This window comes from Hemitrygon akajei, chromosome 2 (genome assembly GCF_048418815.1).
Source record: "Hemitrygon akajei chromosome 2, sHemAka1.3, whole genome shotgun sequence".
In the NCBI taxonomy this organism is placed as follows: Eukaryota; Metazoa; Chordata; class Chondrichthyes; order Myliobatiformes; family Dasyatidae; genus Hemitrygon; species Hemitrygon akajei.
The window spans coordinates 40,443,308-40,469,959 of NC_133125.1; the positions used below are offsets into that span (position 1 = coordinate 40,443,308).

A 26,652-nucleotide genomic window follows, 5' to 3' on the forward strand; every position below is an offset into this window, starting at 1 on the left:
TTGTGTGCACTAAAGGACAAAAGGAATCTACACATTTAAGTTCAAACACCTGTTGCCATAGTAATAGATTTATCAATTAAAGCAGTTCACTTTCTAAAATCCTTGCTGGATTTTTAAAGGATAATTTACTTTATGGGATATTTGAATATGCATACAGCTCTCAATACAAGTTCAACGTATGTCTGTAGCAACATTAATAATAGGGATAAATAGCTGAATCCAATAAATGCCAGCAATACTCGGGTCAGGCAGCGCCTGCAAAGAGAAATACCAACCAAAAGTATTTCTCTCTCTTTAACAGTGCTGTCTGAGCTGTCGTGTATTTCTAGCATTTTTTGCAGAAAAATAGGTAATGCTATTGTGGGATTTTGTATTTCAGATATGATGCTAAACTGAAGATCTAATTTTTAATTTTGTGTAAGAGGGTGTATGCATTTTGAAAGGGATTCCTTGATACCTTATTTGGTCTTATTTCCTAAAACTATTTATTTTTGTCTTCATGTGAGACCCTGTGCACTGTACTTGCCTATATTTCAACAATCATACACATTTATTATTTAGCGAAGCAGCGAGGAGGCCTTCTGGCCCTTCGAGCCAATGCTAACAATGCAGAATTGCATCAGTCATGCACTAAGTCTGCAGAAACGTGGCTTTCCGGCAGAGCCCTCAGGTTTTTGATGTGTTTAATAGTTGTGAAAGTTTAATGTCTTGCCCTCTCAGCAATCGGGACGTTGGGATTCTGGTCTCCAAAACAAGAAACGTTTTGGCGGATGTTGACAGAGGAATGTAGACTTGGTCAGGGGAAGCTCCAGATCGACAGCAAATAACGCCAGCTGGCCGGAAAACCTCCGATGAATATGCCATCCAAGAGATAAAACTAAACAAAACAAATGTTTAAGTAACGGGCATGCGGTGGGTGGTAACGGGAAACCTTTGCGCCAATGGTATAAATCCAATTTTAAAAGGGACGTTTTAAAAAGTCAAAGTAGAAGTAAAGATGTGTTTCTGTAAAATGCAGAGTACCGCACGTTATAATTCAGATTCTTCAAAGTGACTTGCTCAATTTCAATTGAATTGTAAATCTTAATGCATTTCTATGACAGCAACGGCTTCCCCCGTAAAATCATACAAAAATACACAGAACTTTCCTTATACAAGGACCTTCCTTTCAGTGGGTAAAAGTATCGTGTGCGAGCACTGAACAGCTCTTGTGTTTATCGTTCCGACTGAAAGTGGCTCCGGCCTCCGACCGACTCCCCGGCTCGTACCTCATTCGCTTCACTCTGCAGCTGCTCTTTCTTCTTCCTCCTTTTCTGTTTCTTTTTCTCATTGCTGCCGCCACCGCCCGCCGCCCCGGACTGTGCGTTGCTGTTTTTCTTAGCTGCTCCGACACGGCCACCTTTCCCCATTCGATTACTGCCGTTAATCCGCCCGGAGTCCGAGTCGGAATCGGACGAATCGCCCTCCACCCTCAGCAACGCAAAGCGAGAGGCGGTCGTGCGAATCGAGGCCGAGCCGACTGCCGCCGCCATGCCGACGACTTGAGTTAAACTGCAAGAAAGGGTCGGGGCGAGAGGAATTGGCTGAACGGTGTTGGGAGTAAGAAATGCTACAAGCGACCGGCCGGCAGCCGGGGCGAAATTTGCAAGCTGCTGCAGAACTGGTCCGCGACCGAAACGCGAAGCGCCACCAATCGAGTCCTAATGGAACGGACACGGGACGCTCGTGTACGCGCACCAGCCGTGCTCCCGAGCGAGAGCGCGCACCGCGCGGAGACTGCCCCGCAACTTAACTTCACCGCAGTGCTCTCGCGTGTCTCGGGGCTAATAACGTGTAGTGTGGCAAAGCTGAAGCCCCAGGATAGCCCACCTTCGATGCAAAATACCATCTTGGTAAGCGATTTGAAGGACATGCCAGGTTGGGTTATCTCTGATCACTTGGCCAGTCGCTCCTTAACGGGGACCGATGTCATTAAAATTAATAATCTGTTCACTTTGTGGCAGACGGGGAAATAAATAAGTCAGTGGCAAGAATTGTGCGTCGATTTAAAGCTTTCCCCCCCCCTCTATTCATGTGCTGATTGAAATCTAGACTATTCTCTGCTTAAGGAGGACTTTTAATTTCCGTCATGAGACTCTCCGCAATATTTTATCGAGACTTTAAAGGTCCATCAACAACTTTTGTTTGGAAGCAGAAGGTTTCACCTAAAATAAACTTGGAAATATATAGTCCAATCATGTCCCTGTACTTTATTAGAGACTATCTCGGGCTCACCAGTATAAATGGTGTCTGGTTACTGGAAATTAAAAAAAACACAAAATGCTGGCAGAACTCAGCATCTATGGCAGGAGGTAGTGACGACGCTTCGGGCCGAAACCCTTCATCAGGAGTGAAGTAACTTGGGATGGTCGGGGGGAGGGACAAAGTAAGAGCTAGGAAGTGACAGGCTGGAGGGAAATGGGCTAGGGGGAAGGTGGAGAATTATGGGAAATAAAAGAGAACGAAAGGTAGGGCTGGGGGGAGAAAAAAGAGAGAGAAAGAGAACCAGACTAAAATAATAGATAGGTGGCCACACACATCAATTCCACAGACCATTCCCACTCTGACATGTCTGTCTGTGGCCTCCTCTACCGTCAAGATGAGGCCACACGCAGGTCAATGGAGCAATACCTTATCTCCCGCCTAGGTAGCCTCCTACCTGCTGGCATGAACATTCAACTCACTGACCTCCGTTGATAACCCTGCCCCCCCCCCCTCACTATCTATTATTTTAGTCTGGTTCTCTTTCTCTCTCTTTTTCCCCCCTCACTATAATCTCCCCCCAGCTCTAACTTTCTTTCTCTTTTATTTCCCATAATTCTCCACCTTCCCCCTAGCCCATTTCCCTCTACCCTATCACTTCCTAGCTCTCTACTTTGTCCCTCCCCCCACTTCTTATCCCCCCTCGACCATCCCATGTTACTTCACTCCTGATGAAGGGTTTCGGTCCGAAACGTCGTCACTACCTCCTCCCATAGATGCTGTCTGGCCTGCTGAGTTCTGCCAGCATTTTGTGTTTTGTTTATTTCCAGCATCTGCAGATTCACTCGTGTTGCCTCTGGTTACTGGAACCTTGCTTTGTGGTTGGAGGCAATGAGGTATTGGAATCGCAGAAGAGTGGTGGACCTCCCCACCTGGGGACTTCAGATACTGCAATATTCACATTATCCATGGACGGTGCTTGAGAAAATTGCACTGTACCAAACAGGTTGTTGCAGAGAATTGAGGGCTTCTGGAAGGAAGAAATGAATCTTGGGGCAAAGCTAAAGCTGTATTGCTTGTGACAGGTAAGTTAAGAAAAACTTTTATAATCATACAGCCTCCTACACTGCCACTGTGAAATGTCTCACATCATACAGCAATGCATATTCTTCTTAATTAAGTCAGAGAGCGATGCAACATGGGAACAGACCCTTCAGCCCACTGAGTCCATGCTATCATGCATGTACGGTACTTTTATACTAACAGAGTCATACAGTACAAAGTAGACCCCCCAGCCCAAATAGTCAGTTGACTATGGTGTCCATCCCAGCTAGTCCTATCTGCCAGCATTTGTCCCATAACCGTATAAACCTTTCTGATCCATGCACTTATCTTTTAAAAGTTGTTCTTGTTCCTAGCTCAACCATTTCCTCTGGCAGCTCATTTCACGTACGTACCACCCTTTGTGTAAAATAAGTTTCCTCCCTGTGTCCTCTGGTTCCTGATTCCCCACTTTGGGGAAAAAAAGACTTGAGTGCATTCACACTATCTGTGTCCCTCTTGATCTTATACAGTTCTATAGAATTACCTCTGAGTCTCCTGTGCTCTAAGGAGTAAAGTCCCAGCCTGTACAATCTCTCCATGACTCCTTCCCTCAAGTCCTGGCAACATCGTTTCAAATCTTTTCTGCACTCTTTCCACATTAATAACATCTTTCCTTTCACAGGTATCTGACCCTAACTTATTTCATTCTCTCCAAATCCACAACTAAGTACCCCTGCAGGTTCTGTCACCCGCCTATACACTAGGGAAACTTTGCAGTGCCTAGTTAACCATCTTTCATGGTTTGGGAAGTGGAGGAATCAGGAGCATCCAGAGGAAAACTACATGATCACAAGAGAATTTGCAAATTCATGGAGACAATCCCTCAACCTAAACCTCAGGTAATGAAGACAGCAGTTTCCAGTTTTGGTTAACCTGTGCCCCTTGTGTTACTTTCCCATATCGAGTCCAACAATGCTCTCTCTCCCTTTATTCACCTTTCTCATCACATTCCCCCTCCCACCATCATCTAGACTCATTATCCTTCCCATCTGCCTATTACCCACCTGCTTTTTTCTCCTTTGGTTCACCCCTGCTATCCCATCTCCTCCCCCTTCCAATTCCATCTGCCCGTCATCCTTCCCTTATCTGCTTACCGGCCTCTGCCTCTATTCCCTCACGTGCTTCTGCTTCCTCCCTGTAAGTGATTCTACCTCTGTCTCTGTCCCTCCCCCTCCTAGATCCACAAGCCTATCACATCTACCCTCCCCCTCACCTGGTTCCACCCATTCTTGTGTTTTGTAACTCCAGAAGCTAATTGAAAGAAAAATCAGGAGTCAGGATAACTGTCTACTTAGTTTCTCTTTTCCTTTTTTTTGATCACTGTGGAGGACTTCTTACTCTTGTGGGATAAAGTCGTTACTGACAAGGGGTTGGGGGGGGGGGTCACTCTGCTTGGCAGATGAGACTTCAGGCTGCGAAACAACCTCAGGTTCTGGGGCCTCCTCCATGATGGTTGTAGGAGTTGACTCTGGGACTGCAGGAAGTGGTTCTGACAGCTCTGGACACCTTCTCTAACAACTGACTCTGTTCTCCTCAAAAGATCTATGTGTTATCTCCAGATGACATCAGATGCAATCTCCACTGTGTAGGAGATTGGTCCAGTTCTGTCCTCAACCTCCCAATTTTGATAATCTCTGTAGTCCTTCTACAGAAACGCTTGTCTAGGAGTGAAAGATCAGCCTCCTTGTTTGAGGTGCCCTCAATTTGTCTCAGCTGTTTGTCCTATATACTCCTTCTGAGCTCGGGTTTGAGGACATCTGAGCTTGAGTGCAAGGGATGACCCTTGAACCACACAGCTGGTGAGTTGTTGTTTGTGGAATGTGCTGCATTATGATATGCAAGGAAGAAATAGATGGGCTTTGGGTTCAGTTTTAGTGTAGTATGTTCCGTTGACATTGCTCGTAGAGTCTAAAGAGACTCTGGACAAATCTTTCCACCAAGCTACCTATATGGTACATTTGATATGGTTCAAGTGTAATATGTCTTATTCCTTTCATTTTCAGGAATGACTGAAGCTGCTCCACAACAAACTGTGGTCCATTGTCACTGCCTAAGTGTTCTGGAACACCAGTCCTTGAGAAGAGGCTTCTCAACACGTCAACAGTGTGCGAGGCTGTAGTGGAGGCTGTTGGGAAGACTTCTGACCACTTTGCAGCTGCATCGGCAACTACCAAGAAACTTGTGCCCCTGAATGGTCTGGCAAAATCCACATGAATCCTCACCTGAGGGCAATGCAGGCAATTCCCAAGGGTGGAGAGGTGCTGCTCTTGTCATCTGGACATGTTGGCATCCCAAACAGTGGCAAACTTCTCGATCTACTGATCTATCCCAGGCCACCAGACAAAGCTTTGAGCCAATGCTTTCATTTTGACCATGCCTATATGACTGGCATGTAGCTCCTCCAACACTTAGGCTATCATCTTGATGGTATAACAACTCAATCCCAAAATAAGGGAACTCTGTCAAGGGTAAGTTCATCCTGGCGCTGGTAAAAATGAAGGAATTGGAACTTCTGTTGCACATTCCAGCAATGTTGGGTTGCCACGTTGATTTTGGACAGTTTGGGGTCTTTTCTTATTTTTCTTTCAATCATCTCCACTGTAATAGGGATTTGCATTATGGAAAATACGTCAGGAGGAGTGTCCGCTTCTGTAAATTTTTCAGGTATTTCCTTTTCCAAGGGTAAATGAGTCAATTTATCAACATTTCCATGATAAGTTCTCCTCTTGAATTCGATCTTGTAATTGTGTTCTCCAAGACACAGAGCCCATCTCTATGTTGGTGATGCTGCTGTTAGTGGAACACCCTTCTGATGATTGAAAATGGACTCTAGTAGTTGATGATCTATAACGAGGTTAAACTCTCTCCCATACAAGTACTGGTTGAAACGTTTTACACTCCAAACCAGACTCAAGGCCTCTCTGTCAATCTGTGCATTATTTTTCTCTGCAGTGCTCAACGAATATGATGCAAAGTCTATGGGGTGTTCACTTGCATCACTCATAACATGACTTGTCTGCACCTGTACCACAAGGCTAGGCAACACAAGCAAGCTTCTCTGGACCATGTGGATCATCTAACATCACCATTTCCTTTGGAAAGCCACCTCACACTGCTTTGTCCATTGCTATTTCTTCCCGATCTGCAGCAATGAGTTCCAAGGGTAGAGCACAGTAGTCAGATTTGGCAGGAACTTGTTATAGTAATTGACAAATCCTAAAAAGAACCACAATTGTAACACATTCTTTGGCCTTGTGGCATCCACCATTGTTTGAATTCTCTCAGCACACTTCTGTAATCCTTGTGCATTAATGGTGTGACCACAGTAAGTGCAGAAGTTATGTATCTATTTCTGTCCATGGTAACCATGTATCCATTTTCTGTCTGTATTATACTTTGTGGCTTGTATATTATCGTCATCTGTCATATGGGTTGGGGCGAGATGGAAGCTAATTAGTATAGTTACATATTCACCGTTAGTTGTTTAGTTAGTCTAGTTGAGGGGGAGTGAGACGGAATGATTTTTTGTTGACAGTTAATTGGAACATTATTAGAGTGCTTAAGTAGGTATAGAACACAAATTCTGATATTGCTTAAATATGCTAACTTCACTTATTGGAATGCTAATTTAGTTCGACTGCTAATTACGTTTAGAATCACTTACTTATAACACTAATTAGAATGCTTAAATACATTGATTTGAATGCTAAGATTGCTATATCACTAATTTAGTTTCATTCATTTTTTTATTGATACAAGATTGTTCATCTTTGCTGGTTTTGTAAAAAAGGATCTAACATAGCTTTGGCAATTTGGAAGCATATCATACAGTATCGATTACCTTGGTTTAGTCTCTCGGTGGTTTTGGTCTGCTTTTGTTATGGAAAAACTAACTAAGAACACCAGAGCGACTTCGAGTTTTGTTTTAAGAGTTTATTAACATGGTATCATGGAGTGCAGAGTCTTCAGCAGTCTCCACTGCCACCAGAACTCTGAATTCTAGGTTATACAGAGTTCATATTTATGCAGCAAAACAAACAACTTCACATAACTTTGTTTGGCATCCCACAGTCAGTACAATATCAATTGCTTAAAAGACATGTCAATTATTCTCTCAGTGCGAGTTCTCTTTGTTCCCTGTTATCAGGGCTCATAATTTATCCCTAGACATATCCTCTCTCCTGGTTCCAGGGGCCTAATATCTTAATATCTTAATTATTGATGTTCCTGGTACTGTGTTTATCATCCGAGGTTATTCTTGACTCGCATCAGCAGTCTTAAGCCCAGCTGTTCTAGAACGGTCAAGTATCCCATCAGACATTAGTTTTAACCAAGTAGCTCCTACAGCAAGTGATGCTTAAAGAAATCAAACTTGTTGTGTTGTGCTCTAAGCCCGTAATCTTTTAATCTGTTTAACACTGTTGTGAGATTTTGGAGATGTTCCTCATCATCCTCACCAGTAACAATTATGTCTTCCAGGTAACACTGAGTTCCTGGGCAGCCTTACAGCACCTGATCCATAGCTTTCTGCCTGAGTGCAGGTGCAGATGCTACTCCAAAAATAAGCCTATTAAAGTGATAAAGCCCTTGTGAGTGTTTATGATGAAAAACATGTTGGACTCTTCTTCCTCAAATCAACACATCCTTCTTGGCTACATGGTGAACATCACATCTACTGTAACGTGTAATGGATGGAATATCCACAGTGACTCGGGACAATCCTATGGTATTTGAGAGGCTATGATTGGGAAGGATCTTTATGGCAGACAGCAAGGAGATTCCTCTTAGTTACTGCATTGGAATTTGACTCTTCACTCACTGAAGAACAATTAACAATAGTGCCTGATGGATGATGCTCTGGAAACAAAGAAGGAAGACAAAGACATCTTCCTAATGACCTGTATTTTGTAATTTGTTTCCTGATTTGATTTGATTCTCCTTGGGTAATGACTCCTGTTCGTATTTTCAACAACCTTCACAAAAATACAGATCCTTTCATCCCTGCAAATTACTATCATATTTTTCACCCATCATTGTCTGCCAATTCACTTTGGGTGTTTATCTCCCTCAATTCTTATCTTCCCAAATTTCTTATCAAAACCCATCACATCAGGTTTTGACTACTGCCAAACTGAAACATATCTGATAGAAAACATCAACACCATAATTTATAAAAAGGGGAGTCATCCCTCCTATTTGTTAGATGTCATAGTCTTGGAGATTATTTGTGATTACCATCCAGCTGGTTAGGACAGCACAAATCTCATTTAGTTTTCACCTATTTAATTAAAGCAAGAGAATCATTATCAACAGTTTATCTTGCTGCTTTTGATGACCCCAGAGATGTCTTCGGTCTGAGCCAACATTACCCATGAAGCAGGAATCAGATTCCACATGTACATCAGTTTTGCCTAATTTCTCGATTTCATTGTTTTAAACTTTTAGATTTTTGATTTACAAAAGACAATGAACAGAAATTTCATTCAACTAAATATTGGAAAGTCCTAATCTATAGGGTGGAGATCCATTACTAACTCTGTTACCTAGCATTGAATTCCAAACTATCCACACAGTATGTAAATGTGAATTATTTCAGATCTCATATTTGTGCCATCATGAAGATGACCTATTTCAACCACACTAACACCATTGCTGTTCAGTTCATTGACTGCTGAAACCCTCACTTGTATGTTATTTACCTCTACATTGAACTCGTAGCTTGTCTCTAGCATTTCAGTCAATATAAATTTGAGGGTATTCAAACTTTACCTGTGTTCTAACTCAAACAAATCCTCAATAACCAAGTCATATCTCTGTTTGCTGACATGCATTGATTCCACATTGAGCAGCATCACTATTTTGAAATTCACAATCTTCCAATCACTCCCTGATCTCCCTTCCTATTTCTGTAATCACTCTCACAACTACAACCAAAATAATTGCACGTGTCCAACCTCTAAAATTGGACTTGAGTATCTAGAAACTTTACCCACTCAAACAATACAGAATCTTCAACTGCCAAATCTGTATGATTCTCCCCATAAAGCTTTCTCCCTCTCTATTCTTTTTGATAATTTTAAGACATATATATTTGCCCAAGTTTATCCACCATATGCTCAAGTATCTCCTTATGTGGGTTATTTTGTTTTCTTTTAAATGCTCCCATGAAGCATATTGTTCAATTAATGACACTGAAAGTTGTGGTTTCTATTTGGATTCAGAATAACTCTGGCTGCTCTTCTCTTTACAGGCTCGCAATCTTGGCTGTATTTCTGCCTGTTTCTTGTTCAGGGTCCTAACAGGATTGTGTTTGTATCAGGGCTGCAGGCAGGCCTTGCAAAGTCAGTTATAAAACCCAAGTTGATTAACTACTCGGGAAGTCCCAAGCAAATAATTTCCATGGTTATTTATAAACAAAGCTGTGACAGATTAACTTCTTTTACAATATAAGGTCAGCCACAGTGCAGAGGCAAAACATACAATATTGCTCAATATTAATACATTTTATTAGCCCCCAATAAGACAATGAATTGCCTTAGATGAGAAAGAGATACAACCTCCTTTAATGTTGAATAAGGATGGTGTTACAAATGAAATTGGACACATGGAAGACATTGTTAAACTAACAAGAAAGGGATAATTCACCCAAGGATATAATTTGTTACTTTGGATATGGCTGTTTTAATCTTGTGATTAAATAGAAGACAAATTGAAGAGGGTTTAAAACAGAATATGTAAGTATTGGGACTTCAGACAAAAAAGGGAAACTGGAGAAGATGGACGGATTCGGGGTAGGTTTCCTCAAAGTTGGAAATGGCGAAAGGACTGTGCCTGGGGAATAAATTGTTGATATTAATGGCTGGGGTCAAACCAGAAAGGGAAATTGAGCAGAGGAGATAATGAAAGGAAGAGGTGTGTTTTGTGGCTAAAATAAAGTAGGAAATATGATGGGATTGCAAAAAAATGAGATTGTAACATGAGACCTTGTAAATGAAAGAATATTTGTGGTAGATGCTATGATTAAGTTGATTTTAGAATTTGATGATGAAAAGAAAGATTGCTGGGGGATTATCAACAATGAAATTGGAGAAAATGGGGCTGGTAAAGTTTATGTTTTCTTAGTTACAGCATGGTAACAGGCCATTTGGCCCAACGAGCCTGCGCCACCCATGTGACCAATTAACGTGTAAACCCGTACATCTTTGGAATGTGGGAGTGAATTGCATCACCTGAGGAAACCCACGCCTTCTGCTTGCAATGTTAAGATAAACTTTATATTCTGTTTACCTTCATATAATTATAGTACAATTTCTTTTAGACAGAGAGCTAGATTTTCAGCAGTCCTAAAATTACTCAGCATTTAGTGTAAAATGAAGGGAATAAAAATAGCAGATTCATCTTAGTTTACTGGAATTATTAACAACCAACATACCTAAGGAGGTAAAGAGAAAAATTTTGCAATAAAGTTAGTTTGGCACAATTGCATTATGAGTACTCTTACATAATAATTTTTTATGAAGAACTACCTTTTCATTTCTAAATTGTCATAGTCAGACAAAATAAAAAAGTCAGATGTTACATCTAGCCATAAATAATTATTAATATTTTAAGGTTCCTGGCACTATATTTCCTTAAAATTTTGAGTCAATTCAGAAAAAAAGTCCTGCATTACAATTATTTCTATAGAAATACAAAAAGCTTTATTAAAATAAAATTAACAAGTGCAATCAAAAATATTTAACCAACTATTAAAATGATATACTAAGACACTTGTTAAAATACAAAAGTGAACAAAATATTCAGAATACTGAATAACTGACTGTGACACAATAAAGTCTAAATGTGTGCTCCATTTGAAACATAATGAATATTATATTCACTGTACACCTGGGAAATAACACCACTCCTAATTGGTTTTGGACGCTTGCTGACCTAAGAAACTTTATTCCTACAAGCATGATTATATTTTCTGGTGTTGCATTTGTTGCTTTAGCTGTATGAGAAATTTCATATTGTTAGCAAAATGAATGTTCCACAATTTACAAAAAAAATTAGCATTAAATAGAATGTTTTCCAATGACACTTTCAAGCATTCCCAGGGTCAGATATGGTACTGTACCACAAATGCAGGTTGCTTCAACAATCTGCTTCAGTCCTAAACTCATAACAACATTTTCTGCTGCTACAGGTTTTCTAAGTATACAGCAATTTAAGACCAAAATGCTGGAGATTTTGGCTAAGTGAAGCTGAAATTATTTACCAAAGCATATTCCATGAAGGTCCCTAACACACTAGTAGAGAGCATAATATAATTTCACTTGTTTGGGGTGAATTCATACATACATGAAAATATTTACTAATCCCAACATATTGTTCCTTTCACTTTATTTTGGCTACACCAGAAATGGAGAGAGAACCAAATAAAAGAAAATTCAGTTATATGATCTCTTTCAGCTAACATTATTTAAAGCCTTCACAGTCAATGAATTCATTTTGAAATGTAATCAGTCAAGCAAGCAAATACAAAAGCAATTTACACCAGAACAAGATATATGGCCTGTCAAATAATTTTTGGTGCTGTTTATAGAAGAAGAGAAGGAAAATGGCCAACATAACAGGAGAATACTGCTAACCTTCAATAAATAGTGGCATGGGATCTTTTATCTCCACCTGAACAAACAGATGAGTCTTTATTTTAACGCCTTATTAGATCAACAATAAGCAGTACAGCATTAGTGGCTGCTTTATAGAGGGGACTGCTGGAATGAGGCTTGAATCACAAGCACAGCAGCTGAACATTATTTTATCACCTGGAAGCATACTACAAATTGAGTCAGGATAATACAATTACTAAGTATAAAACTTCCTAATTCTTACATCAATTTTGTTGAAAATGATATTAAAAGTCATTTTGTTGCCTGTGGTATTAATTTCAAAACTCATCTTGAAAGAAGAAACCGATTGAAAAGTGATGTTCACTATCCAAATAAGTGCATTAATTCAGCTACCGGTTGTGAACAGCTGATTAAATTTAACCCAAGTAAGTTCAGATTCTATTTTCCAACAATGGTGAAAAGTTGGATTTTAAGAGTTATTTATTAAGTTTGTTTCAGTTTTTCAGAATAGGATTTTTCAGTTAGCCCTTTAAATAGTGCATTGTCATTCTTTTATTCCCACCATGTGGTCTTGCTCCACATAACATCAATTAGTCTTCTGTCAGTACACTCTTTGTTGAATGTGCAGATAACTATCGTACAGTAATCTTCAGCTGCTATTTGCTGAAAACACAGAAACCTTGAGAGGTTATTACTGCATAAAGTATTTTTGACTGTGCTAGTTATCCTATTTCAGTTCTGACTCCTATCATATGAAAATTGGAATGATATATGTTGCTCACCAAATTATTAGTTTGAGCCATACCAAAACAAAAACAGTGCAAGGTATATAATTAGAAAATACTTTGCTATGTATTTAAGTCCAGGGATTTTCTGGTTATCTCAATAGAGTCTATTGGGACAGAGTTTACACTGCTACTGAAACTTGAACGCCTCATGGACACTTGTGTTGTAGTAATCTGCCTCAATTCCTTGCGAGATAATCTGACAGGAGTAATAATATGTGAAGGTTTTTCAACAATTTGAGTAGATTTGGATGAGCATTTTGATTGTTGAGCATCATCTATTACTTCTAAACCAAGGGAATCTTCTTCTTCAGAAGTCTTTCTTGTAGAGCCTTGAATGGTTTCTGAAATTTCTTCCCACAAGTTTTGGTTTCTGTTTGCTCCAGATATTGCAAGAGTACTATTATATTCATCAATACTTTTAGATGGTCTCAAGGCCCACTTTTGATCCTTTGTGCAAATATCACCTATTGGATTTAATGTAGCATCACCAGTACCATTGCCTGCAATTAAAATATTTTATATATTACTTGTCTTGTAACATTTTTATCCATAATCAATCAAAAGAATAATGATGATGGTTTTCTGCTTCTTATATAAACCATGTCAAAGAAAGATATTTAAAAAGGCCATAAAGTTCTAGCTACTCATAGCATGTTTTGTTTATTATTCCTTTTCTGTCTTCTCTCCTTTCTTTCATTTTGATAATGTCCTGCACTATGGATCTTGTTTCTCAATAATATGAATATAAAAGCTATTGAGAAATATTAAAATTAGGAAATCTAGCTATCTTTTAAAAACCATCACACCTATGAGTTTTAGCACAATTTTTCCCTCTTTATCTTGACTGAAATTCAATCAAATGAGGTGTTTCCTTATTGGTAACATTATTTCAAACAAGACAAAAGTGATGCTAACATGATTAGAATATAGCAGAGAAAATCTAATTTGAATGAATGGTTTAAAATTATAAGATTGGATAGCAGGTAGAAGAAGATTGCATTTAGCAAATAAATGGTTTATAATGAAAGGACATAAATATACGATCAAATGTAAGTAATTCAAAGCTAGCAGGAAATTTTTTGTTTAAAAAAGTCTACATAGAATTCTATGAAACAGTAGAATCTATTATACACCAATAATTATCACCAACCATACCAATATTTAAGGATTGGTCAACTAGATTGTGGAGGGTTGAATAAAGTTTTTATTCTATTATGAATTTTTTGAATATGCCCACAAGAAAATTAATCTCAGGATTGTATATGGTACATATATGTACTTCGATAATAAATTCACTTTGAACTTTAAAGTGATGTGAGAGCTGGGTATCTAACTGGAATTAGGGTACAGAGTGGATAAACGCTTTGTGGACTAATTAGGCCAATTTAAATAATTGTCAATATTTTAAAATTGATGCTTAATTTTCTTTTAAAATCCACACCCTATAAGAACTTCAATATGGCACTGTGAAAATATAAAATGGTCATAAACCTCTGATTGGTGCTAAGTTACCATGCAGAATCACCCCAAGCAAAATCTAAACACCACAATAAGGTGGTGAAAATTGGAGAGATAAGCATTCGCTGAAGATTTTTACTCATCTCCAGCACAGCAATCAAAGGGAAAGACAATAAATCAGTGACTCACTCAAATGGGTGAAAATACATGAAGGAAAGGTATCTTGGTGAACATAAGAAAAGTAAAGAACTTATAAGGAAACAATTTAAATACTAATAGAAAGCACTTCAGTTAATTACTTCGTGATGCTGCCACTTTCTGATTCTGTGATTCAGCCAATTCACGCAATTTCTTTTTCAGTTCTCTGCTTGTTTTTTTATAAAAGTACAGGTCCTTCTCCAGCTCTTGGATCTTTGATTCATATCCTTTAATACCATCTGCAAAGCCTTCACCACTTTTCTCTGGAAAAAAAAAATTCCTAATTATTTTGATACCACCTTCAAAAATTTTTGAATACATGACATCAACAATAACTCTTTATATTCCCCCTTTAATGCAAAATGTCTCAAAGCAGTCCAGAGGAACCACAAACAAATTTAATAATGGGTCACAATAGGTTTTAGAACAAATTATCAAAAGATTGGTCGAAGTGTTAAATAAGAAGTGTGGGGGAAGCAGAGAGAAACAGGGAGATAATTTCAAAGCTTCATGCTGAGATAATTAACATTTGGCATATTCATTTTAAGACCACAGGTTATATAAAAATGCTGTGAGACAGAATTTTATCAGAAAACCAATTCAGAAAGTGATTAGACATTAACTGTGTTAAAAAAAAAAACACAGAAGTTGCTTCCAGGTCTTCCCTGGATATAATATCTGGAAAAGCACACAATGACCTCCGATGCGTGATGCACCTTTGGATGCCACCTCTGGTAACTGCAAAAGCACGAGTAGTCTGCAGACAGCATTAGTCACTCATTCAGAAGCACATGGGTAGTCTACAGACAGCATTAGTCGCTCATTCAGAAGCACATGGGTAGTCTACAGACAGCATTAGTCACTCATTCAGAAGCACATGGGTAGTCTACAGACAGCATTAGTCGCTCATTCAGAAGTTCTTAATAATGAGTAAGGTTTCCTTTGTTAAATCTCAAAGCAGGTGCTAGTTTATAGAGATCATGCTTGAAAATCTTTTTGTTAAAATATTCCCCTCTGGTGTCTAAAACTAGCATCCAATAGGTTATGGGTCTTCTATAGAAAATAAGCTTAGAGGGGATAAGAAAGTATGAGAAAAGTTAAAGAAAAATGCAATTTTAGTGTGACGGCGGAGGCGAACACCATATCTTCTATCAAAATGTAAAAGCTATACTATTGCTGGGATGATGTCATCTAAAATATTGAATATTCAACCAGTAAATCAGGAATTATAAAAACAGAAATTAGAGGGCCAACAGTACCACAAAAATGCAGGTATAAGTTTTGTTTACTTAAGGGTCTGAAGATTCACATTGTTTGTTCCATTAAGAGTGGTGAAACAAGCTTCAAGTCAGTATGAGATGCAAGGCCTTGGACCATTTCAGATTAGAGATTGGGGCCATCTAATATGAGGTCCGTACACCTTCTCTCTTACCACCATTCAGGGCCCCAAACAGTCCTTCCAGGTAAGGCAACACTTCACTTGTGAGTCTGTTGGGGTAATCTATTGCATCTGGTGCTGCTGGCACGGCCTCCTCTACATCGGTGAGATCTGACGCAGATTGGGGGACCGCTTCGTCGAGCACCTCCGCTCCGTCCGCCACAACAGACAGGATCTCCTGGTTGACACCCACTTCAACTCTGCTTCACATTCCCATTTGGATATGTCCATACATGGCCTCCTCTACTGCCATGATGAGGCCAAACTCAGGTTGGAGGAGCAACACCTCACATACCATCTGGGTAGTCTCCAGCCCCTTGGCATGAACATTGAATTCTCCAACTTCCAGTAATTTCCTCCCTCTCCCTTCCCCCATCCCACTTTCACTCTGCCTCCTCCTCCAGCTGCCTATCATCTCTCTCATGATTCTGCCTTCTTCTACTACACATAGTGCTTTCCCCTTACATTCCTTCTTCACCTTTCCTGCCTATCCCCTACCTCACCCCTTGATCTTTCCTCTGATTGGTTTTTCACCTGGCACCCACCAGCCTTCTCCTTCCTACCCTCCTCCCACCTTCTTTATAGGGCCCCTGCCCCCTCCCTCTTCAGTCCTGATGAAGAGTCTCTGCCCGAAACATTGACTGCTCATTTCCACAGATGCTGCCCGACCTGCTGAGTTCCTCCAGCGTGTTGTACGTGTTCCATTGTGCATAGCTTATTTACAAATCCACACAGATCGGATGGATAACAATGACAACACTTGAACAGCATACAATTGATTACCTTTAAAATACTGTAACAACAATTGCATTTTCTGTTCATGCTCCTTCTGTTGCATTGTCAGTCGTCGGTCTATCTCCATTGATAGACGCTCCAGTGCAGATTCTAATTCATGTACCATATTCTCATGTTCAGTTACTTTCTCAGACATTTCTGCACATTGAACCTGCAAGTTGCGTTCAACTTCACGCAGGCTAATCACCTGACAAAATTAAAACATAAATAAATGTTATCTAGGCTTCAATGTTAAAAGTTTAATAAATACTGACAACATTATTGAGTGTCATATTTTGGTATTGATACCACTGGGAGAAAGTCCAGAAGCAAATTTGCTCAGAAGAAATCTCAAATGGAAGGAGGACCATTTTTCTCTATGCTGTTGTTAGGCAAGATTAATTTTGATTGTTCACATGGAAAACTTCCTACTCATCTTCTTAATATGCTCATGATCTTGAGCATTCACTTGAACTGGGAAAATAGCAGATAAAATCTCAGTTTAACATGCCAATCTACAAGGTTCCTCTTTTGACAATGTACATTTGACCAATATTGCATTATAAAGTCACCTTTGAACCCCAGTAGTGCAGTTAGTATCAACAATAAAACCATAACTACAATGTCGTGAGGATGAACTATTCCAGTGATATGAACACCTCTAGTTTCAAAATCTGCTAAGAAATCAGCATAATTTTACACTGATAAATATAGATTGCTAAATTATATATTTTTATCAGTTAGGAGAAGTATGCTACACTGAGTTTGCTTGGTGCTACTTTTCATGACCTATTTACATTCTACATTTTCATCACATGATACAAAGTGATTTATTAAATTTTGTTCATGATGAGTGAATCACATTATATACAAACTAAATTTTAGGGCTAAGTATTATAGAAAGAAGAACTCTACCTTATTAAAATATCTGCAGAGAAGAACTCTTGTCTCAGCAGCTGATAAAGCACCCAATCTAAACATCACAGTCTCCTCATTCTGGGCAAGGCTACTGTCCGAGGTTTTCAATGAATGCTGGCGACTGTGAATTGTTTCATTTTTGTATTCTATAGCAGCATCCAGAGCTTCAATACCTTCCTCTAATTGGAGTAGTATTCGCTCTTCCTGAGAAACAACATAGGTGTGATTAACACATTTATGTACAGTATGCTGGCCTCACTTCTGGTGGATTACCTTGCTCTCCAAACCTGAGCATAAAATGGAAGCCTTTTATTGCACCTTTCAAAGGAAATTATATATTGATGGAAGGGTGAAAAAAATCCAGTAATATGAAGCTTAGGGGTGTGGGATTAATTAGATAGTTTATTTACAGAGCCAGCACAATCAACAAACCTGAATCAGTACTGTTACATTTTATGACTTCATCTTCAATTTATTGCGATAAATGACTATTACTAAAATGCAATTTTGTTTGAATTTCATCTACAATCTTTGAACTATTTAAGATTATTTGCACTAAGTCCAATGTAATGTTAGGATTCTTAAATTATGGCAACAGCTATTTCTTGCACCTAATACAATAACAGAACAACTTCATATGTGCTCAAGTACAGGATGTCTTTTATAACTGTTTTCTATATTACAAGAGAACAAGCAATGACATCCTTTCTCATAATAGTAATTTCATATTGTGTTTGGAAAGTTCATGATTTATAATATAAAAATGGCTAGCTAATCTTGTATTAAAATCCAGATTAAAAATCTATCATCTCTAAATATTTGGTCACTTTTAATGGTCAACTTCTTTGTTCATATCATAACAAAAAAATGTCAATGCTACATAGAGTGGGTAGTGATAATTATGGTGTAAAAAGTTTACATTTGGAATTCTCACTATAAATGAAAGCACAGAGCAACACACACAGAAGTTTATGAAGATGTTTTAGAAATTAAAGAAGGTGGTAAAATGAAGACTGAATAATGCTTTTATATTTTGATCAAAATATATGCCTTTAATTGCATTTTACTTGAAAATTACAATGGATTGTGGCTCCCTTTAAGCAAAATCTTGGGACATTAATTAATAAAAAATAAAAAGAAAACAATTCAAATGCTTTGCATATTAAGGAATTGCACATGGCTACATCAATTGAATCTCCAATTCTGTTACTGGCTTTAACAGTAATTTCTATTAATTCAGATCTAAGCAATAACTGTAAATTGTCAAAAAATAAATAAGTAATTATACCTCAGGTGACAGAACATTTCCTAGCTCTAGCTTCTCATCCAAACATTGCCTTCTTTTTAGAAGCTGAGTTCGTTCCTGTTGAAGTACTTGTATCTCTTCTGAGATTATTTTACTTTCTTCCAAGGTACTAGTTTGAAGTTGAGTGCTCTTGTCTGATAATTCTTTTTCTATTGTTTTTAAACGAGTGGATAAATTCAAAATATCTTTGTTCAGAGCCTGAAAAGAAATGATCAATTATTAATTTCTTGTAGTGTTTTAAGTACAAGACTCAACCTCTAACCACTCAAACAAATGATTCATATTATGCAACTTACTTTAGAATTTATCAAATGCAATACACTGTATTGATATAAAATAATGATTAGTATTTATTTCAGAGCTATGGTTTTTCAAAGTAATGATTTCAAAATTAATCCTGAACTACTGTTCAAAGCAAATGTTTAAATTTTCTTGGCCCATTTGCTTTATGAGATATATTATCTAATATCATCTGTTGAAATAATGTCTTTCTCCAAATTTCAAAGATCTTACTTTACTATACCAAGAATTACAAGGTGTTTCCTGATACCTATCATAGACTGAAGGCGCATTTCAGACCAAACATGGTTAGGTGTATGGTGACATATATGTACTTTGATAATAGATTTACTTTGAACCTCATGGTAATAGTAGAGCGCAAGTCAAATCTCCACATAGATGTCCTTGCAATATTGGATAAAAAATGCTGCAGTATTCAACAGTGAGAACACAGGGAAAGAACATCAAAGCTATAAGGTTTTTATACCACTCTTCTATCACTTTCTACCTGTACAGATCCTCCCCAGGTTACCACAGGGTTCCATTCCTGATAACTCTTTCTAATCTATCCTACAGGTCTCCCAAACGCTCATTTGTGCACACCGCTACGCATATTTCAGGTGTTTGCAAGTAGGGGAGGACCTGTATCTATAAATCTGAACTGTATTGCCTGAGATGGAAGTGAGATTTTCTCTAGATTGTCTTATTATTTACTCAAGAAATTTAGCATGTATTTCTCACCAAGATTTTATCTTGTAAGATCCGAAATGAAGCAACATACATTCTTACCTGGCTGGAACGCAACTTCTTGATTTCCAATTGGCTTTTCTCCTGCAATAGTGTCTCCTTTTTCTCAACAATAACTTCCCTTTTTTTCAAATCCTCTTCCAGCTCAGCTAGAGCTTGTCTTTGGTGCAGAACCTTTTCCACCTCTTCATCCAACCATTTACGTTGCTCATCAATTCTCTTAAAAAAAAATAGAAACACATATAAGTAATAAAAATAATAATCATGCAAAAGAAAATGTTAGTGATAACAAAAACTATAGAATGCATTTTCTTTGTACATTGTGTGTATATATGTGCGCGTACTATGTATATATAGTACTATGCATACTATATGTGCCATACTAGATCTAGTATTAGGTAACGAACTGGGTCAGGTCACAGATCTCTCAGCGGGTGAGCATCTGGGGGACAATGACCACCGCTTCCTGGCCTTTAACATTATCATGGGAAAGGATAGAATCAGAGAGGACAGGAACATTTTTAATTGGGGAAGGGCAAATTATGAGGCTATAAGGCTAGAACTTGTGGGTGTGAATTGGGATGATGTTTTTGCAGGAAAATGTACTATGGACATGTGGTCGATGTTTAGGGATCTCTTGCAGGATGTTAGAGATAAATTTGTCCCAGGGAGGAAGATAAAGAATGGTAGGGTGAAGGACCCATGGGGGACAAGTGAGGTGGAGAATCTAGTCAGATGGAAGAAGACAGCATATGTGAGGTTTAGGTAGCAAGGATTAGATGAATCTATTGAGGAATATAGGGTAGCAAGAAAGGAGCTTAAAGAAGGGGCTGAGGAGAGCAAGAAGGGGACATGAGAAGGCCTTGGCAAGTAGGGTAAAGGAAAACCCCAAGGCATTCTTCAATTATGTGAAGAACAAAAGATTGACAGGAGTGAAGATAGGACCAATTAGAGATAAAGGTGGGAAGATGTGCCTGGAGGCTGTGGAAGTGAGCGAGGTCCTCAATGAATACTTCTCTTCGGTATTCACCAATGAAAGAGAACCTGATGATGGTGAGGACAATATGAGTGAGGTTGATGTTCTGGAGCATGTTGATATTAAGGGAGAAGAGGTGTTGGAGTTGTTAAAATACATTAGGGCAGATAAGTCCCCGGGGCCTGACTGAATATTCCCCAGGCTGCTCCACGAGGCGAGGGAAGGGATTGCTGAGCCTCTGGCTAGGATCTTAATGTCCTCGTTGTCCACGGGAATGGTACCAGAGGATTGGAGGGTGGCGAATGTTGTCCCCTTGTTCAAAAAAGGTAGTAAGGGTAGTCCAGGTAATTATAAACCAGTGTGCCTTACGTCTGTGGTGGGAAAGCTGTTGGAAAAGATTCTTAGAGATAGAATCTATGGGTATTTAGAGAATCATGGTCTGATCAGGGACAGTCAGCATGGCTTTGTGAAGGCCGATCGTGTCTAACAAGCCTGATACAGTTCTTTGAGGCGGTGACCAGGCATATAGATGAGGGTAGTGCAGTGGATGTGATCTACATGGATTTTAGTAAGGCATTGGATCCAGGGAACTTTGGCCAGGTGGATTCAGAATTGGCTTGCCTGCAGAAAGCAGAGGGTTGTGGTGGAGGGAGTACATTCGGATTGGAGGGTTGTCCCACAAGGATTGGTTCTGGGACCTCTACTTTTTGTGATTTTTATTAATGACCTGGATGTGGGGGTAGAAGGGTGTGTTGGCAAGTTTGCAGATGACACAAAGGTTGGTGGTGCTGTGGATAGTGTTGAGGATTGTTGAAGATTGCAGAGAGACATTGATAGGATGCAGAAGTGGGCTAAGAAGTGGCAGATGGAGTTCAATCCAGAGAAGTGTGAGGTGGTACACTTTGGAAGGACAAACTCCAAGGCAGAGTACAAAGTAAATGGCAGGATACCTGGAATTGTAGAGGATCAGAAGGATCTGGGGGTACATGTCCACAGATCCCTGAAAGTTGCCTCACAGGTAGATAGGGTAGTTAAGAAAGCTTATGGAATGTTAGCTTTCATAAGTCGAGGGATAGAGTTTAAGAGTCATGGGTAATGATGCAGCTCTATAAAACTCTAGTTAGGCCACACTTGGAGTACTGTGTCTAGTTCTGGTCGCTTCACTATAGGAAGGATGTGGAAGCATTGGAAAGGGTACAGAGGAGATTTACCAGGATGCTGCCTGGTTTAGAGAGTATGCATTATGATCAGAGATTAAGGGAGCTAGGGCTTTACTCTTTGGAGAGAAGGAGGATGAGAGAAGACATGATAGAGGTATACAAGATATTAAGAGTAATAGATAGAGTGGGCAGCCAGCTCCTCTTCCTCAGGGCACCACTGCTCAATACAAGAGGACATAGCTTTAAGGTAAGGATTGGAAAGTTTAAGGGGGATATTGGAGGAAGGTTTTTTACTTAGAGAGTGGTTGGTGCGTGAAATGCACTGCCTGAGTCAGTGGTGGAGGCAGATACACTAGTGAAATTTAAGAGACTATTAGACAGGTATATGGAGGAATTTAAAGTGGGGGGGGGGCTATATGGGAGGCAGGGTTTAAGGGTTGGCACAATATTGTGGGCCAAAGGACCTGTACTGTGCTGTATTGTTCTATGTATCTGTGGATATATGTCCATGGGTTTCCGTATTTTTGACTAAACAACTGGACGATTACTAGTAGTTTTGAAACAATTAGGAAGCCTCATTTAATATATTAGTTTAATGGTAATGCAACTTAAATAACTCCAAATTAGGAGCTTATTTTGTTACATTGGTAAAGTAAAAATATTGTCAAGAAGAAACATAATATTGCAAAGCACACCTGCTGCTCCTGTGAAATAACAGGTGAGTAATTCATTTTCTTCAGATGAGTAATTTCCTCAGTTTTTCTTTTCAGAATTTTCTGCTGATGTTCACGCTTTAATTCCAGCTCCTAGCAAAATTAAACATGGAAATCTTGAAATTCTTATGATTTCAGGAGATAAACCAGTTTACAATTAGAAGTCTCATAAAATAGCTTCTTAATTTGGGTTAAAAGTTCAAAATATTTTGACACATTTCCTTTCATATCCTGAATCACTACAAAGTATTGATTTTGTTAGCTAAAATTTCAGTGGAGTTGGTTGCTATTCAACATGGGTTTTTCAAAATTTGTTATGAAGCCATAGATGTTTGAAATTGAGGCTGAGTCCAGGTTTGTGGAGACCTGCATTATTTTTCTTGAACCTTAAATGCATGAAGAAAGAAGAGGATAATTAAAAATGAGATGGTCTCTATGTCCATGTATCAAGGCCTGCCAATTACAACCAGAAATGACTGAACATGCATAATTTTGTAAAACGTTCAGTGCATGTAGGAGCTTTAATTCTGAAAGCAGGCTGTGACCTCCGGCACCATGCAGAACCCATGGAAAGAGATAAAGTTAGAGGTCAATTCACCAGAGCTAACTTTACCTTTGTTTTCTCTGTCCCATCACCTATCCCACACCCACCCACCTACACACATATTTTCTCTACAATTTGACTTTTACTTATTGTCCCCAATCTCACATTTCCATGCTTGATATCTTCTACATTAAAGAGACATGCTTAGGCGATTATCAGATAGCCAAGATTGCACCATCGAAATGGAGACTTGTTCCATCACATGTTCAAAGATTCAAAATGATCCACTATGTTTGCATTAACTTCTTTTTGTCCATTCATCAGAATATATTATGATTTGATTAATGTTACTCTTAACTGTTCAGAATTCAGTATGAATTTATATCTACAGATAGAAATTCACCCATTTTCCTGTAAATGCTAGCTCACCATATGTGTGTTCAATCAATGGAATAAAAATTACAAATTTTACAAATACTGCTTCAAATACCAGCAAGAAAATATTGGAAATTCTATCCAAACATGGCTGGTATTTCTAACTGAATACCATAGATCATATTACCAATTTAAATATTTAAATCATTGAACACACCATCCATTCTTTTAAATACTAGTCCTTTTAGTTGTCTTTAGAGTTTTGATCCGTTTTCGTACAATATTACAATGTGTCTAATTCTTCCCACATGAAACAATATGAAACAAATAACTTAATGATCACCTTATTCCACATTGTCACATGCTGTGGGTTAAGAACAATGGTTATACAATTACATTGAGAAGCATTATCAGAAGTGAAAATAAATAATACATTCAAGAACTGGCTCAATGCAAATTTACTTTAGGTTCAATCCCTAGTCTGTTTCAGTCTCTTTAAAGCACCACCTACATACAACTCAGAATTCCCTGATGACAAACCCATATTACCGTTATTGCTTTTAAAAATTTGATTTAGACACAAAATGAAAGGTTCACTTTTTTCAACCCTTGTGCTGTATCTAGTGATGAAGATTGTCTTTTTGATGTATATTACCATAGTCTGTGAGTACTAATGTGCTTTTTTATGGGAGTGTTGAAAATAGTTATTATAATATGAATTATATAGATCTTGGAAACAACAAAAGGCTACATTAAAATTACAATGCATCTCACATGTTTAAAAACTTAAATATATATTTTACCAACGTAACTTAACACATATGTCTTACTTTGATTCGTTGTTGATCTTTTTGAATCTCATTTTCCAGTTTTCGTTTTTTTTCACTCTCTTCTTGCAATTTTTTCTGGAGTAGTAGTTGTTGTTGTTTCATATTTTCCACATTCTGGCTCAATTGGACCAATCGTTTCTCACTCTGTGCTGACATAGAAAACAGCTTCTTCGTTTCTTGCTGTTTCTTCTGCAAGGTCTAAGAAGGTAACAAAATTTTCAATGTGTTTTTGTTGGCAGCAGTATCCTAGTTACCACCAAATTTCCCTTTGAAATATAAAGTATATTAAGCTTTTTCATGCAATAAGATGGACATTCTTTTTCATTCACACTGAGATTCCCTCTTTTTTCTGGTGCTTTAATGACTATTTCCTATTCTTTGCTCAGTACAGAAATTTCATGAAGTCTTCTTCAGATCTGTTCACCAACCACACCTTAAAGCAGGGTTGTCAAACTCATTTTAGGTCACGGGCCGGATTGAGCAAAATGCAGCTTCCTGCAGGCCGGATCAGTCGGACGCGTGTGAACGCAGCTAACGCAGCTTTCGTTGCCTCCGTTTTTTCAGCCTGCTCTCATGTGTCTCAGTCTCTGCTATAACTACAAAGTGTTTCACTTTACAAATTCCGTTTCTTATGAAGAAGACTGCCGAGCAAGACTGCCAAATAAACACTAAAAACCCTGAAAACCTGGTACCTGAATAAACTCAGCATTAGCCATATCATACGCCATAGGCGCTTCGATTACTGGGGCCAGCTGTAATAGTAATTAGATATTATCTTGCGGGCCAAAGATAATTCCACCGCGGGCCGGATTTGGCCCGCGGGCCTTGAGTTTGACATATATGCCTTAAAGTAATCAATTTCTGATTATTGTTTCCCCTTCCTTGAGCTCTCAATCTTCAGTACTACAAAGAGCTGTAAACAAATAACTATTTTAAGCATACTTCCTCCCAGTTACTTGATTATATTTTTCCTACTATATTTTCTGCAGAAACATTTGTCCAGTTTCTCATTTTTGTTGCATCTACTCTAATGATCCATCCTTCTACACTTCTCTCTTTTTCTATGCATATTGAGTGTTGGTCTTCATTTACTGGATTCTTTCAGGTTTCTTGCTTTGTGACTGTAAGCAAACAAATCTCAAGGTTGTATAATTCATACATTCTTTGATATTAAATGGACATTGAATACTTGTGCTTCTGATATTTCCTATTTCCTTAACTGAGAATTTGCATGACCTTCAATTATAACAGAAGATGCTAGAAACACTCAGCACATCTATAATCATTGATCGTTGGGGTTGTTACTCCCAATGAAAGTCTGATGATAGGTTGTTAACCTAGCCCTTCACCAAGGTTGACTTTTCACTGCCACTCCCTGTTCTATGGAGTATTCCCAGCATATTCTGTTTTATTGTAGATCTCAATCATCCAGTTTTTTTTTGTCTTTTATTCCTTTCCCTTTCTGCTTATTTATCTCATCATTCCCCCACGTTCTTAGGAACTTATTTTTACAACTATTGTCCAACATATAAAATTATTTTTATTTATTTATATTGAATGTATTTTGAATGATTTAATACTTCAGCAATCAATATACCTGAACTTTAACTTTGGCAGAATCCATCTTCTTGCGGAATTCCTTTTGCAATTTTACTTTTTCTGCAACATCCCTGAGCTCTTTGTTCTCCAGTTCCTGCAGTTGTTTCTGAGCTTCAGTCAGCTCAGTCTTAGCCTGCTCTGCTTCTTTTTCTAACTGAGTAATCTTTTGGTAATATTGTCGGTTCACAGCCTGAGCATCTTGACCTAATTAAATTAAATAAAATAAGCAAATAAATATAAATTGTAAAATAGGCAACAAAGGAGAATTTTAGAAAGACGCATGCGCACGGCCAGCCTTAGCAGCAACGCAAGCGGAGCAAAAGGGCAAGGCAGGGTAGCTCTATTTCGATTCTCTCAAAGTGTGCCCCAACGGGTCACCCTGTTGTCTAGTCTAAGAAATATCGAAATATTGACTTCTTGACTAGTGGGCTGACTGCATCCTCCATGCCTATGTTTCCTTATCCCCATTCTGTATAAATGTTTTAGCTATCGATTGCTTTTAAATCAAAGTCTATGTATAATGAACAACTAGTGAAGAAGAATTAACAACTCTGCATCAACTATTCTAGTGTTCTATGGTTCTAAGTAG

At 38.5% G+C, this 26,652-nt stretch overlaps 2 protein-coding genes and 1 long non-coding RNA gene across 6 annotated transcripts in view; 1 reads left to right on the forward strand and 2 right to left on the reverse strand.

The window, feature by feature from the left end:
- gkap1 (G kinase anchoring protein 1) overlaps nt 1–1,532 on the reverse strand; it is a 28,381-nt gene extending 26,849 nt beyond the window's left edge. The window contains exon 1 of the mRNA XM_073070761.1: nt 1,269–1,532. Within this exon, the coding sequence (XP_072926862.1) occupies nt 1,269–1,532 (264 nt within the window). The remainder of the gene's footprint in view (nt 1–1,268) is intronic.
- A 205-nt stretch (nt 1,533–1,737) lies between these two features.
- LOC140741088 (uncharacterized) lies at nt 1,738–13,274 on the forward strand. 2 transcript variants are annotated; one of them, XR_012102006.1, is made up of 5 exons: nt 1,738–1,892; nt 3,248–3,326; nt 4,014–4,184; nt 5,349–5,813; nt 7,825–13,274. It is a non-coding gene; the product is annotated as an uncharacterized lncRNA (long non-coding RNA). The 2 variants fall into 2 exon arrangements; XR_012102005.1 differs by lacking the exon at nt 1,738–1,892 and having other exon boundaries at nt 2,881–3,326.
- The window catches only part of LOC140741055 (kinesin-like protein KIF27), a 59,492-nt gene continuing 42,576 nt past the window's right edge, over nt 9,737–26,652 (reverse strand). For all 3 annotated transcript variants that reach the window (XM_073070732.1, XM_073070749.1, XM_073070742.1), the window contains 9 exons: nt 26,062–26,267; nt 24,465–24,662; nt 22,698–22,808; nt 19,909–20,085; nt 18,823–19,038; nt 17,532–17,738; nt 16,626–16,824; nt 14,506–14,667; nt 9,737–13,248 (listed from right to left, as the gene is read on the reverse strand). In XM_073070732.1, the coding sequence (XP_072926833.1) occupies nt 12,809–13,248; nt 14,506–14,667; nt 16,626–16,824; nt 17,532–17,738; nt 18,823–19,038; nt 19,909–20,085; nt 22,698–22,808; nt 24,465–24,662; nt 26,062–26,267 (1,916 nt within the window). In that variant the 3' untranslated portion in view covers nt 9,737–12,808. The remainder of the gene's footprint in view (nt 13,249–14,505; nt 14,668–16,625; nt 16,825–17,531; nt 17,739–18,822; nt 19,039–19,908; nt 20,086–22,697; nt 22,809–24,464; nt 24,663–26,061; nt 26,268–26,652) is intronic.